The 15,458-nt window shown below is 45.7% G+C and overlaps 1 protein-coding gene across 1 annotated transcript; it reads left to right on the top strand.

Moving 5' to 3' along the window:
• The first annotated feature begins 13,094 nt into the window (after positions 1 to 13,094).
• Positions 13,095 to 15,458, top strand: LOC123451451 (probable auxin efflux carrier component 3b). Its single transcript, XM_045128253.1, has 5 exons — positions 13,095 to 14,226; positions 14,320 to 14,578; positions 14,674 to 14,917; positions 15,011 to 15,087; positions 15,389 to 15,458. The coding sequence occupies exons 1-5, from the start codon at positions 13,095 to 13,097 to the stop codon at positions 15,456 to 15,458; spliced, it is 1,782 nt and encodes a 593-aa protein (XP_044984188.1).

The raw sequence follows: 15,458 nt of genomic DNA, 5'->3' as shown, positions 1-15,458 counted from the left end.
AACGAGAACCGATGTAAGACGACCGTGAACAAATGAATCCACTAGATGTCGAACCACAACCTAACATCATGCATTTGTTGGAAGATTGTCCTATAAGTTACTACTTGAATTCCCACCTAAAAATTCCCGAAATTTCTGGTCATGCAATCTTGTACACGGATACAAGGAGTAATATGTCACACGACTCCTATACTAACTCGTCCAATGTATCACATCCGTCAACACACAACCAGAATCTCGGACCTTCATCTACTACAGACCCTCGTAATCACAATGATACAAAGTGTGGTGATACATCCGGAACTCTCTGCACCAGTACTGGGGAAGCCGGACTCCTCTCGCCACTACTAGTATTGAAGCAATTTCGAACATCCTTCGTTTTTAGATACTAAGAAAACTGAATGATAACAATGTGCTCGAGAATCCCCTGGAGCTCAACTCCCGAAAGAAATCAAGTCAGACAGGAAGCACCAAGACAGAACTCCGTCACATCGACATCATATATTTTCCAAAAATATCCACGTGATCGTAATTTTTTTTTGAGTGAGAAGAGGAGTAGACTCAAAATATTACGTCGAGATTCCTCACCAGAGCATAGAAGAGGAGAAAAATGTTGGAAATATGCCCTAGAGGCAATAATAAATTAGTTATTATTATATTTCTTTGTTCATGATAATCGTTTATTATCCATGCTATAATTGTATTGATTGGAAACACACTGCATGTGTGGATACATAGACAAAACACTGTCCCTAGTAAGCCTCTAGCTGACTAACTCGTTGATCAACGATGGTCAAGGTTTCCTGACCATAGGCAAGTGTTGTCAGTTGTTAAGAGGTATGAGACCTCCGACATGATTCTTTGTCCACGAAGTAGAGGAGAAAAGCTCAATCATTGAGCGTGTGCTCATATTATCTGAGTACGACAATCGCTTGAATCAAGTGGGAGTTGATCTTCCAGATAAGATAGTGATGGTTCTCCAAAGTCACTGCCACCAAGCTGTGAGAGCTTCGTGATGAACTATAACATATCAAGGATAGATACAATGATCCTTGAGCGATTCGCGATGTTTGACACTGCGAAAGTAGAAATCAAGAAGGAGCATCAATAGTTGATGGTTAGTAAAACCACTAAGTTTCGAGAAAGGCAAGGGCTAGAAGGGATACTTCGTGAAACGGCAAAGCAGTTGCTGCACTAATGAAGAGACCCCAGATTAAACCCAAGCCCGGGACTTAGTGCTTCTGTTATGAGGGGAACGGTCACTGAGGCGGAGCAACTCTAGATACTTGGTAGATAAGAAGGCTGGCAAAACTCGAAAGAAGTATATTTGATATACATGATGTTGATGTGTACTTTACTAGTACTCCTAGTAGCACGAGGGTATTGGATACCGGTTCGGTTGCTAAGTGATTAGTAACACGAAATGAAAGCTACGGCATAAACGGAGACTAGCTAAAGGCGAGGTGACGATACGTGTTGGAAGTGTTTCCGAGGTGACGATCGGGATTGGTGTTAAACCTAAATAATTGTTATTTGGTGCTTGCGTTAAGCATGAACATGATTGGATCGTGTTTATTACAATACGATTATTAATTTAAAGAGAATAATGGTTACTCTATTTGCTTGAATAATCACCTTCAATGGTTTATTGAATCTCGATCATAGTGTTACACATGTTCATGATATTGGTGCCAAAAGATACAAGGTAATGATGATAGTACCACTTACTTGTGGCAGTGCCGCTTGAGTCATGTTGGTATAAATTGCATGAAGAGGTTCCATGCTGATAGATCTTTATACTCACTTGATTTTGAATCACTAGTGACATGCAAATCATACCACATGAGCAAGCCCTTGTTTTCATTGAGATGAAACAAGATAGTAACTTGTTGGAAGTGATACATTTTGATGTATGCAGTCCAATGGGTGCTGAGGCACGCAGTGGATATCATTATGTTATTACTTCAATGACGATTTGAGTAGATACAAGTGAATTTACTTAATGAATCACAAGTCTGAAATATTGAAAAGTTCAATTCTGCTTCAAGAGTGAAGTTCGTCGTAACAAGAGGATAAACTGTCTACGATATGATCATAGAAATGAATATCTGAGTTACGAGTTTTGGTACGCAGTTAAGACAATGTGGAAATTGTTTCGCAGTTCTGCCACCTGGAACATCATAGTGTGATGATGTGTCTGAACGTCATAGCCACGCACTATTTGGTATGGTGCATGCTATGATGTCTCTTATCGAATTACCACCATCGTTTATGGGTTATGCATTAGAGACAACCGCATTCACTTTAAATAGGGCACCGCGTATTTCCGTTGAGATGACACAGTATAGACTGAGGTTTAGAGAAAACTAAACTGTTGTTTCTTGAAATTTTGGGGCTTCGACACTTATGTGAAAAAGTTTCAGTCTCATAAGCTCGAACCCAAAGCGGATAAATGCATCTTCATAGGATATCCAAAACAGTTGGGTACATCTCCTATCTCAGATCCGAAAGCAAAGTGTTTGTTTCTAGAAACGGATCCTTTCTCAAGGAAAGATTTCTCTCGAAAGAATTGAGTGGGAGGGTGGTAGAACTTGATAAGGTTATTGAACCATCACTTCAACCAGTGTGTAGTAGGGCGCAGGAAGTTGTTCCTGTGGCGCCTACACCAATTGAAGTGAAAGCTGATGATGGTGATCATCAAGCATCAAATCAAGTTACTACAAATCTCGTAGGTTGGCAAGGTCGCGTACTACTGCAGAGTGGTATGGTAACCCTGTCTTGGAGGTCATGTTCTTGAGCAACAATGAACCTACGAGTTATGGAGAAAGCAATGGTGGGCCCGGATTCCGACAAATGGCTGGAGGCCATGAAATCCGAGAGAGGATCCATGTATGAAAACAAAGTGTAGACTTTGGAAGAACTACTTAATGATCATAGGACTATTGAGTAAAGATGGATCTTTAAAAGGAAGACAGACGATGATGGTGATAAGTCACTATTAAGAAAAGCTCGACTTGTCGCAAAGATGTTTCCGACAAGATCAAACAGTTGACTATGATGAGACTTTCTCACTCGTAGCGATGCTAAAAGTCTGTTAGAATTATGTTAGTAGTTGCTGCATTATTTATGAAATATTGCACATAGGATGTCAAAACATTGTTTCCTCGACGGTTTCCTTCAGCAAACATTGTATGTGATACAACCAGGAGGTTTTGTCGATCCTAAAGATACTAGCAAGTATGCAAGCTCCAGCGATCCTTCAATGGATTGGTGCAAGCATCTCAGAGTTGGAATATACACTTTGATGAGATGATCAAAGATTTTGGGTTTGTACAAGGTTTATGAGAAACTTGTATTTCCAAAGAAGTGAGTGGGAGCACTATAGAATTTCTGATAAGTATATGTGGTTGACATATTGTGGATCAGAAGTAATGTAGAATTTCTGTAAAGCATACAAGGTTGTTTGAAAGGAGTTTTCAAAGGAGTACCTGGATTGCGCTACTTGAACGTTGAGCATCAAAGATCTATGGAGATAGATCGAAAGCGCTTAATGGAAGTTTCAACAAGATGCATGCCTTGACAAGTTTTTGAAGGAGTTCAAAATAGATCAGCAAAGAAGGAGTTCTTGGTTGCGTTGTGAGGTGTGAATTTGAGTAAGACTCAAAACCCGACCCCGGCAGAATAAAGAGAATAGACGAAGGTCGTCTTCTATGCCTTGGCTGTACAATCTGAAGTATGCCATGCTGGGTACCGCACCTGATGTGTGCCTTGACTCAAAGTCTGTTGAGAGGTACAGAGAGTGATCCATGATTGAATCACTAGCAGCGGTCAAAATTTATCCTTAGTAACTGATGGACTAAGGAATTTTTCTCGATTATGGAGGTGGTTAAAGAGTTCGTCGTAAGGGGTTACGTCGATGCAAGCTTTGACACTAATCCGAATAACTATGAGTAGTGAAACGGATTCGTATAGTAGAGTAGATATTTGGAGTATTTCCGAATAGCACATAGAAGCAGCATCTATAAGATGACATAAAGATTTGTAAAGAACACACGGATCTGAAAGTTTCAGAACCGTTGACTAAAACCTCTCTCACGAGCAAGACGTGATTAGACCCCATAACTATATGGGTGTTGGATTCGTTGGAATCACATGGTGATGTGAACTAGATTATTGACTCTAGTGCAAGTGGGAGACTGTTGGAAATATGCCCTAGAGGCAATAATAAATTAGTTATTATTATATTTATTTGTTCATGATAATCGTTTATTATCCATGCTATAATTGTATTGATTGGAAACACAGTGCATGTGTGGATACATAGACAAAACACTGTCCCTAGTAAGCCTCTAGTTGACTAGCTCGTTGATCGAAGATGGTCAAGGTTTCCTGACCATAGACAAGTGTTGTCACTTGATAACGGGATCACATCATTAGGAGAATCATGTGATGGACTAGACCCAAACTAATAGACGTAGCATGTTGATCGTGTCATTTTGTTGCTACTGTTTTCTGCGTGTCAAGTATTTGTTCCTATGACCATGAGATCATATAACTCACTGACACCGGAGGAATGCTTTGTGTGTATCAAATGTCGCAACGTAACTGGGTGACTATAAAGATGCTCTAAAGGTATCTCCGAAGGTGTTAGTTGAGTTAGTATGGATCGAGACTGGGATTTGTCACTCCGTGTGACGGAGAGGTATCTCGGGGCCCACTCGGTAATACAACATCACACACAGGCCTTGCAAGCAATGTGACTTAGTGTAAGTTGCGGGATCTTGTATTACGGAACGAGTAAAGAGACTTGCCGGTAAACGAGATTGAAATAGGTATGCGGATACCGACGATCGAATCTCGGGCAAGTAACATACCGAAGGACAAAGGGAATGACATACGGGATTATATGAATCCTTGGCACTGAGGTTCAAACGATAAGATCTTCGTAGAATATGTAGGATCCAATATGGGCATCCAGGTCCCGCTATTGGATATTGACCGAGGAGTCTCTCGGGTCATGTCTACATAGTTCTCGAACCCGCAGGGTCTGCACACTTAAGGTTCGACGTTGTTTTATGCGTATTTGAGTTATATGGTTGGTTACCGAATGTTGTTCGGAGTCCCGGATGAGATCCAGGACGTCACGAGGAGCTCTGGAATGGTCCGGAGGTAAAGATTGATATATAGGAAGTCCTGTTTTGGTCACCGGAAAAGTTTCGGGCTCATCGGTAGTGTACCGGGAGTGCCGGGAGGGGTGCCGGGGACCATCGGGAGGGGTGTCACACCCCATGGGCAATGGGAAGAGATAAACCAGCCCCTAGTGGGCTGGAATAAGTTCCCACTGAGGCCCATAAGTTTTGAGAAGGAAGAAACACAAGGTGGAAAGAGTTTCCAAGTGGGAAGGTGGAATCCTACTCCAAGTAGGATTGGAGTAGGACTCCTCCACCTCCAATTTCGGCCAAACCATGAGGGTTTGAGGCTGCCTCTTCCCTCCCCCTCCCTCCTATATATACTGAGGTATTAGGGCTGATTTGGGACAACTTTTGCCACGGCAGCCCGACCACATACCTCCACGGTTTTTCCTCTAGATCGCGTTTCTGCGGAGCTCGGGCGGAGCCCTGCTGAGACAAGGTCATCACCAACCTCCGGAGCGCCGTCACGCTGCCGGAGAACTCATCTACCTCTCCGTCTCTCTTGCTGGATCAAGAAGGCCGAGATCATCGTCGAGCTATACGTGTGCTGAACGCGGAGGTGCCGTCCGTTCGGTACTAGATCATGGGACTGATCGCGGGATTGTTCGTGGGGCGGATCAAGGGACGTGAGGACGTTCCACTACATCAACCGCGTTCACTAACGCTTCTGCTGTACGGTCTACAAGGGTACGTAGATCACTCATGCCCTCTCGTAGATGGACATCACCATGATAGGTCTTCGTGCGCGTAGGAAAATTTTTGTTTCCCATGCGACGTTCCCCAACAGTTGCATCATGAGCTAGGTTCATGCGTAGATGTCTTCTCGAGTAGAACACAAAAGTTTTTGTGGGCGGTGATGTGCGTTTTGCTGCCCTCCTTAGTCTTTTCTTGATTCCGCGGTATTGTTGGATCGAAGCGGCTCGGACGGACATTACTCGTACGCTTACGACAGACTTGCTTCATCGCTATGAGTAACCCCGTTGCTCAAAGATGACTGGCAAGTGTCGGTTTCTCCAACTTTAGTTGAATCGGATTTGACCGAGGAGGTCCTTGGATGAGGTTAAATAGCAACTCATATATCTCCGTTGTGGTGTTTGCGTCAGTAAGATGCGATCCTACTAGATACCCGTGGTCACCACGTGAAACATGCAACAACAAAATTAGAGGACGTCTAACTTGTTTTTGCAGGGTATGCTTGTGATGTGATATGGCCAACGATGCGATGTGATATATTGGATGTATGAGATGATCATGTTGTAATAGATAATATCGACTTGCACGTCGATGGTACGGCAACCGGCAGGAGCCATAGGGTTGTCTTTATACTAATGTTTGTGCTTGCAGATGCGTTTACTATTTTGCTAGGATGTAGCTTTAGTAGTAATAGCATGAGTAGCACGACAACCTCAATGGCAACACGTTGATGGAGATCATGGCATGGCGCCGGTGACAAGAAGATCGTGCCGGTGCTTTGGTGATGGAGATCAAGAAGCACGTGATGATGGCCATATCATGTCACTTATGAATTGCATGTGATGTTAATCCTTTTATGCACCTTATTTTGCTTAGAACGACGGTAGCATTATGAGGTGATCTCTCACTAAATTTCAAGACGAAATTGTGTTCTCCCCAACTGTGCACCGTTGCTACAGTTCGATGTTTCGAGACACCACGTGATGATCGGGTGTGATAGACTCAACGTTCACATACAACGGGTGCAAAACAGTTGCACACGCGGAACACTCGGGTTAAACTTGACGAGCCTAGCATGTGCAGACATGGCCTCGGAACACATGAGACCGAAAGGTCGAGCATGAATCGTATAGTTGATATGATTAGCATAGAGATGCTTACCACGGAAACTATTCTCGATTCACGTGATGATCGGACTTGAGATAGTGGATTTGGATCATGTACCACTCAAATGACTAGAGAGATGTACTTTTTGAGTGGGAGTTCTTAAGTAATATGATTAATTGAACTAATTGTCATGAACATAGTCTAATGGTCTTTGCGAATTACGATGTAGCTTGCGCTATAGCTCTACTGTTTTTAATATGTTTCTAGAGAAAATTTAGTTGAAAGTTGATAGTAGCAAACTTTGCGGACTGAGTCTGTAAAACTAAGGATTGTCCTTGTTGCTGCGCAGAAGGCTTATGTACTTAATGCACCACTCAGTGTGCTGCACCTCGAGCGTCGTCTGTGGATGTTGTGAACATCCGACATACACGTTTTTGATGACTACGTGATAGTTCGGTGCAAAATACTTAATGGCTTAGAAGTGTGGCGCCGAAGACGTTTTGAAACGTCACGGAATATGAGTGATGTTCTAAAGAGATGAAATTGTGATTTCATGATTGTGCCCTTGTTAAGAGGTATGAGACCTCCGACATGATTCTTTGTCCACGAAGTAGAGGAGAAAAGCTCAATCATTGAGCGTGTGCTCAGATTATCTGAGTACGACAATCGCTTGAATCAAGTGGGAGTTGATCTTCCAGATAAGATAGTGATGGTTCTCCAAAGTCACTGCCACCAAGCTGTGAGAGCTTCGTGATGAACTATAACATATCAAGGATAGATGCAATGATCCTTGAGCGATTCGCGATGTTTGACACTGCGAAAGTAGAAATCAAGACGGAGCATCAATAGTTGATGGTTAGTAAAACCACTAAGTTTCGAGAAAGGCAAGGGCTAGAAGGGATACTTCATGAAACGGCAAAGCAGTTGCTGCACTAATGAAGAGACCCCAGATTAAACCCAAGCCCGGGACTTAGTGCTTCTGTTATGAGGGGAACGGTCACTGAGGCGGAGCAACTCTAGATACTTGGTAGATAAGAAGGCTGGCAAAACTCGAAAGAAGTATATTTGATATACATGATGTTGATGTGTACTTTACTAGTACTCCTAGTAGCACGAGGGTATTGGATACCGGTTCGGTTGCTAAGTGATTAATAACACGAAATGAAACCTACGGCATAAACGGAGACTAGCTAAAGGCGAGGTGACGATACGTGTTGGAAGTGTTTCCAAGGTTGATATGATCAAACTCGCACACTCCCTCTACCATCGGGATTGGTGTTAAACCTAAATAATTGTTATTTGGTGCTTGCGTTAAGCATGAACATGATTGGATCGTGTTTATTGCAATACGATTATTCATTTAAAGAGAATAATGGTCTGGAATGGTCCGGAGGTAAAGATTGATATATAGGAAGTCCTGTTTTGGTCACCGGAAAAGTTTCGGGCTCATCGGTAGTGTACTGGGAGTGCCGGGAGGGGTGCCGGGGACCATCGGGAGGGGTGTCACGCCCCAAGGGGTCTCATGGGCAATGGGAAGAGATAAACCAGCCCCTAGTGGGCTGGAATAAGTTCCCACTAAGGCCCATAAGGTTTGAGAAGGAAAAAACACAAGGTGGAAAGAGTTTCCAAGTGGGAAGGTGGAATCCTACTCCAAGTAGGATTGGAGTAGGACTCCTCCACCTCCAATTTTGGCCAAACCTTGAGGGTTTGAAGCTGCCTCTTCCCTCCCCCTCCCTCCTATATATACTGAGGTATGAGGGCTGATTTGAGACAACTTTTGCCACGGCAGCCCGACTACATACCTCCACGGTTTTTCCTCTAGATCGCGTTTCTGCGGAGCTCGGGCGGAGCCCTGTTGAGATTAGATCACCACCAACCTCCGGAGCGCCGTCACGCTGCCGAAGAACTCATCTACCTCTCTGTCTTTCTTGCTGGATCAAGAAGGCCGAGATCATCGTCGAGCTGTACGTGTGTTGAACGCGGAGGTGCCGTCCGTTCGGCACTAGATCGGAGCGGATCGTGGGACGGATCGCGGGACGGTTCGTGGGACGGTTCGCGGGGCGGATCGAGGGACGTGAGGACGTTCCACTACATCAACCGCGTTTCTTAACGCTTCTGCTGTGCGATCTACAAGGGTACGTTGATCAGAAATCCCCTCTCGTAGATGGACATCACCATGATAGGTCTTCGTGCGCGTAGGAAATTTTTTGTTTCCCATGTGACGTTCCCCAACAAAAAAAGAATCCTACACTCCAATATATAACTAGACTCAAAGCAGTTTTTCACTAGACTCGACTCGGCCAAGTTTGATCAATCAAGGAGGCTCCTAGGTTGGTACTGCTCTGATACCAACTTGTAACGCCTAAGATGCGCTTCTATCCCTGACGAGGCCCTCGTGCCAAATTGAGGATAGGTTCGCATCTTGGGCGTTACAGAGAAGGCGGGCGTGATGATGTGGCGGTGGCGGTCCTAGTCGTCGCCCTCGACCATGAGGAAGTCGTGACCGAACATGGGCATGTGGTCGGTGGAACACGCCAGGCTCATTGAATTTATAGAAATGACGATATGAATTAGCTGAAAAACATGCCTAATAATCCATATTCTTCATGTTTCAGAATATATGGAGTACTTTTTTTTAAACCCCTCTCATATAATAATTAATTAAAAAGGCTCTTACAATCGTTCATTAAAGAGTTTGCCACGTAAAGCGAAACACTGTTACAAATCGTACTATTAGACCTACTATCAAAACTAACCTTAGCAATCTCATGGACAACTATATTAGCATGCCATTCAATCTTCATAATCTTGAGATTTTCAATGAACTTTGAGACGCTCAACGCCTCCTTTTTCAGATCCACAAGAGGAGACCTCTCTATGATTGTTTTGCTAGAAAAGATGCAACAAAAGAGCAATCAGTTCCAAAAATAATTTGTTTGTAAAGAATGATACCAATGTATAATCCAACGAGGCATGCACAAAGTTCTGCTTTATATACATACGTACATGACTGAATAAAGTCCCACGAAGAAACAATGACTTTGCCAAGATGATTCCTGGCGTTAACTCCTATGCTAGCAGATCTCATGCCCTCCACAGAACTAGCGTCAACATTTATCGTAATATAATCAGGGGGTAAGAGGCTTCCAAAGAACACCGTCTTTTCAAAGATTAATGTACCTTTAAGTTTTTGTCACCCCCTTACCTTTGTTGCTTAAATCCGCTTGCACACACGCGCTGGCTGATGAGAATATCTTCCAATAATATTTCACAAAGATAACTAAGGTGGACAAAGATTATTTTCCCCTTCAAAAAATCAAATTGTTTCTCAAATGCCAAGCTCTCCAGAACATGAATAAGACTTGCTCGCCCACCGGCAACCCAAGTTTGTCCAACAAAATAAGAAGCCAGTCCGGACCCACAAATCTGAATAACACCTTTTTCGGAATATTCCACACTTCCTCAGGGAAAAACGCAAAGCATGAGCCTTAGGACAAGTCACAAGAGGATGGAAAATACTTTCAACTTCAACACTACATATAGAGCACAAAGCTCAAATAATTTGGATGAGAAACTCTACTCACCTGCACCGCCAAACTGTTAGACGTTGTCCGCCACACAAAAATTCTGATTTTTTGCGGAACTTTGGTCTTTCAAATAACATCTCGAAACCTATTTTTTCATTAGCCACATTACTGGCCACTCATGTATCTCCCCTGCAATCCTCGAGATTTAAGACCAGTCTATACACACTTTTGCCAGAAAACATATAATTTTTCTCATAGTGTCACACAATTAAATCACCCTCTCCCTTAGACTGAATACGCAAATTTAAGATCTCCTCGGCATCATGCTGATAGAACAAGTGCCTAAGCAAATTTTCATACCTCCTTGTCCCGCTCATGAATAATCCACACACCCATTTCAGTTTAGATCAATTCTTTTTGGTTGAAATTTTTAAGCCCGAATTTCTTGGTAGCCAGTTATTTATACTGTTACCATCGAACACTCACCAAATGACACATTTTTTAAAGGCCATGCATGATACCTTGCCAATTCACCGATGTGGACTATGGAAAGACGATGTCCAGGATGTGACCACTCGGTTAATACTTTGCCTTCATTATCTTAGCACATAACGAGTCCGGGTACACCAATAAACACCAAGGTTGTTTTGCCAAGAGCGTTTGATTAAATAATCTTAGATCATGGAAGATGGAACCCCATGCCGCCATCCCATTTTGATCTTATAAGTTTATCCCAAGCTAACTAATGGGTTTTTGAACTATCTTATTCGTTTCCCAACTAGAAATTCCTTATGATCTCTCACAAAATGAGACTAGTTTTGTTTTAGAAGCATGGCATACAAGGGGAGCGCTTGCAGCACTGCCTTGATTTGAGTTTCCTTTATACCACTAGTAAGATATTTTTCAATCCAATCGACGATCTTATTAAAGCCTTATCTTTGATCAAGTGAAATTTACCAACCTTCATTCTAACCTATGGCACGGGCAACCCAAGGTACTTATCCTCAAAACCCTCAGCACTAACTATTAGAACAATCATAGTGGTCACTTGATTTTTCACACTGCACTTTTTGCCAAACTTCATCAAACAATTATCACGACTCAGAAGCTGACTAGTTCCTTCCTCATAAACCGTTAGTTTTAATTGTTAAGGCTTGAACGATGGACTCCTTGAAAAAGAGGAGAAAATCATCTGCAAACAATAGGTGGTAATTAGGTGAGAAATAGCTGGAGCTTGTTTGTTCAAATGAAAATCTTGAAGAGCTCCTTTCTCACATGCATCCTTTAACAACAATGAAAAAGCCCCGTCCATACAAACAAACAAATACACATATAAAGGATCCCCTTGTCTGAGTCCACGAGACGGATAGAAAGATTCCATAACTAGCCATTAATCTGAATACAAATTTCACTGATGTAACACAAGTCATAATCCAATTAACCCAAGTTCGCGCAAAACCAAATGCACCCAGCATACTTTTTAAAAATTGTCAATCCACTCGATCGTATGCTTGCCAAGTCTAACTTGTATGCAAAAAAATCTTCACGCTGGTCTTTTAACGTACTCAACGAATGAATACACTCAGACACAATGAGTGCCTTATAAAAAATTAACCTTCCTGAAATACATTCAAACAAAATGTATGCTTTTGCCAAGTTGTAGAGTTTTTTTTCTTACCTAAACTTCATGTAGGGAGCACCTAACTGAGTTGTGGTTGCAGGATGGCTCATGTAATGTTACAGTCTTATTAGCTACATAATTCAGAATCATCAACACCTATCCTTTGGCTACATTGGTGAGTTCCTTCTCCGCTGAAAGATCCCATGCATCACTAAACACATGCGCTTTGCTACACATGCATACATACATTCCGTCTATTTTGTAGACGCATGCATCTAATGCCCTATATATGCAGAAAGTATCGACATATGAAAATTCATACAATGTATACGTAGAAACATACAATGAATACTTTGTATGTCTTTTTAAAGATATCAATATAGACTACAAACAGAATAAAAAGAATGAATTTTCTTTTAAAATTATGTTTATATACACCTGTATGTAGTTTATATTGAAATCTCTAAAGAAAGTTACATTTGAAAACGGAGAGAGTACATGCATGCATTAACACCTAAATCATCCCACCATAGAATCCGGAAAAAAAATCTAGCCGCGGAAATGCAGAGGTCAAACCGCATGCCGTCCCTTGTGAGCAGTTTAGTTCCTCGTTCGACAGCTCATTGTGACGAAAATGCAGAAAGAAAAACGTTGGAAGATTTCATCGTGATATGAAGAGAGAGAAAGAAACACGTGGCAAATCCATTCTGGATTTGATTTGATATATTACTTCTTACCTTTTCGGCTTGCCTCGCGGGCCTCGATCGAGATCCAGCCAGACCCGGCCCACGGTATAAATAATCCCCACCGTGCCCGCGCGCCGCAAAACCCAGGAGCACGGACACTCCGCATTCCCCCGCGATCCACTCGCTCTCCAGATCGGTCCTTCCACTGATCGCCCAGTCAAAGATCGCTCGGCCGGCGGCGCGGTGATCATCGTCATCGGGCGGCGCCATGATCTCGTGGCATGACCTGTACACGGTGCTGGCGGCGGTCGTGCCGCTGTACGTGGCGATGATCCTGGCGTACGGCTCGGTGCGGTGGTGGGGCGTGATCACCGCGGACCAGTGCGCGGGGATCAACCGCTTCGTCGCCGTCTTCGCCGTCCCGCTGCTCTCCTTCAAGGTCATCTCCGGCAGCAACCTCTACGCCATGGACCTCCGCTTCGCCGCCGCCGACACGCTGCAGAAGCTCATCGTCCTCGCCGCGCTCGCCGTATGGTCGCGCCTCCCGCTCCCCTTCGCCGGGCTCGACTGGTCCGTCACGCTCTTCTCCTTCGCGACGCTCCCCAACACGCTCATCATGGGCATCCCGCTCCTCGTCGGCATGTACGGCCACCACGCCGGCGACCTCATGGTGCAGCTCGTCGTGCTCCAGTGCATCATCTGGTACACGCTGCTGCTGTTCCTCTTCGAGTTCCGCGCCGCGCGCCTGCTCATCTCGGGGAGGTTCCCGGCCGCCGCCGTCGCCGATGTGCGCGTCGACCCGGACGTCCTGTCGCTCGACGGCAGCCACGCCGAGGCGCAGGCCGAGGTCGCGCCCGACGGGAGCATGCACGTCGTCGTGCGCCGGTCCACGGCGTCGGTCTCCCGCCGCTCCCTCCTCAACGGCGCCGCGGCGGGGATGTCGTCGCCGCCTAGCGGGTCGAACCTGACCGGCATGGAGATCTACTCGGTGAGCTCGTCGCGGAACCACACGCCCAGGGGCTCCTCCAGCTTCACCCACGGCGACTTCTCCGCAACCACGGGAGGCGGCGGGGCTCCGCCTACTCAGCCGCCGCAGCCGCACGGCGTGCTGCGCGCGTCCAGCTTCGGCGCGGCTGACCTCTTCTCGCTGCACTCGTCGCGGCAGCACACGCCGAGGCCGTCCGCCAGCTACGACGAGCACGCGCCGCGGGGCAGATCGACGGCGGCCGTGGCGCCGGTCGACGACCCCAAGGACAGCATGCACATGTTCGACTGGAGCTCCGGCGCGTCCGGCGCGTCCGAGGTGAGCGGCCTGCCGGTCTTCCGCAGCGGCGCCAAGGACAGCAGCCGCCGGCGTGCCCCCTCCGAGGTGCCGTCCATCAACTCCGACTCCTCCAGATGTACGCCAGCCCATCAGTCTCTCTCCACATCCCCAAACTGACTCCGCCTTATCAGTGATGTGATGATCTACGTGAACGTGAACTTTGTTGCAGTGAACCGGCCGGGAGCGGCCAGCGGCGAGCGCGTCAAGTCCGAGGCGGCAGTGCAGGAATCGCTGGAGAGGCTGGAGGCCGGCACGGAGGCGACAGAGAAGGAGCAGGATCAGATGAAGAAGGACGGCGGCGAGGTGGGAGGGCCGCCGGCCAGCGTGATGCTGCGGCTGATCCTGACCATGGTGTGGCGCCGGCTGATCCGAAACCCCAACACGTACGCCAGCGTCGTCGGCCTCGTCTGGTCACTCATCGAGTTCCGGTACGCGATCCATCACCCACCTTCTTCTTCTTCTTCTTCGATCGATCAGTGATCAGTGATCAGCCATGACGACGGCCGTGCCGATGTCGCCGCAGGTACCACGTCACCATGCCGGCCATCGTGGCCAACTCCATCTCCATCCTCTCCGACGCGGGGCTGGGGATGGCAATGTTCAGCCTGGGGCTGTTCATGGCCATGCAGCCCAAGCTCATCGCCTGCGGCAACTCCGTCGCGGCGGCCACCATGGCGGTCCGTTTCCTGCTCGGCCCTGCGGTCATGGCCGTCTCCGCCGCCGCGGTCGGCCTCCGGGGAACGCTTCTGCGCATCGCCATTGTCCAGGTACGTGCCATTAGTTTCTTGGCACATACAAATATATGATTGCAGTACAACACAACACATGATGATCACAATTCCATGTTGCCATGACCCTAGGCCGCTCTGCCGCAAGGGATCGTGCCGTTCGTCTTCGCCAAGGAGTACAACCTTCACGCCGCCATTCTTTGCACCGGGTAAGCCAAGAACAACCAACATCAAATATTTCCCCCAACTAGAATTGCTCTGTTTCTCCATAACTTTGTAAACTTCGTAATGAAAATAAGCGGATCAAAATCAAAAGAGGAAAAGGGGATCGGGTACGGCGCGCTGTCGAGAAACATGCCATTGGGGAAAATCATAATTGGAGGCCAATTATGGGATGAAAACCTGATAGCACTTCAAGTATATCTGAAATGGAGAATGAAATATGATTGGTCAAGAGTTTAGTTTCGATCAAAATGATTACTTACTTAATTCTTTTTTGCCTTGATGCAGGGTCATATTTGGCATGCTAATAGCTCTTCCGATCGTCCTCGTCTACTACATCATCCTTGGGCTGCTATGA

The sequence above is a fragment of the Hordeum vulgare genome, chromosome 1H (assembly GCF_904849725.1).
Source record: "Hordeum vulgare subsp. vulgare chromosome 1H, MorexV3_pseudomolecules_assembly, whole genome shotgun sequence".
In the NCBI taxonomy this organism is placed as follows: domain Eukaryota; kingdom Viridiplantae; phylum Streptophyta; class Magnoliopsida; order Poales; family Poaceae; genus Hordeum; species Hordeum vulgare.
Note: the sequence above shows the minus strand (reverse complement) of the source record. Positions and strands in the feature narration are given on the sequence as shown.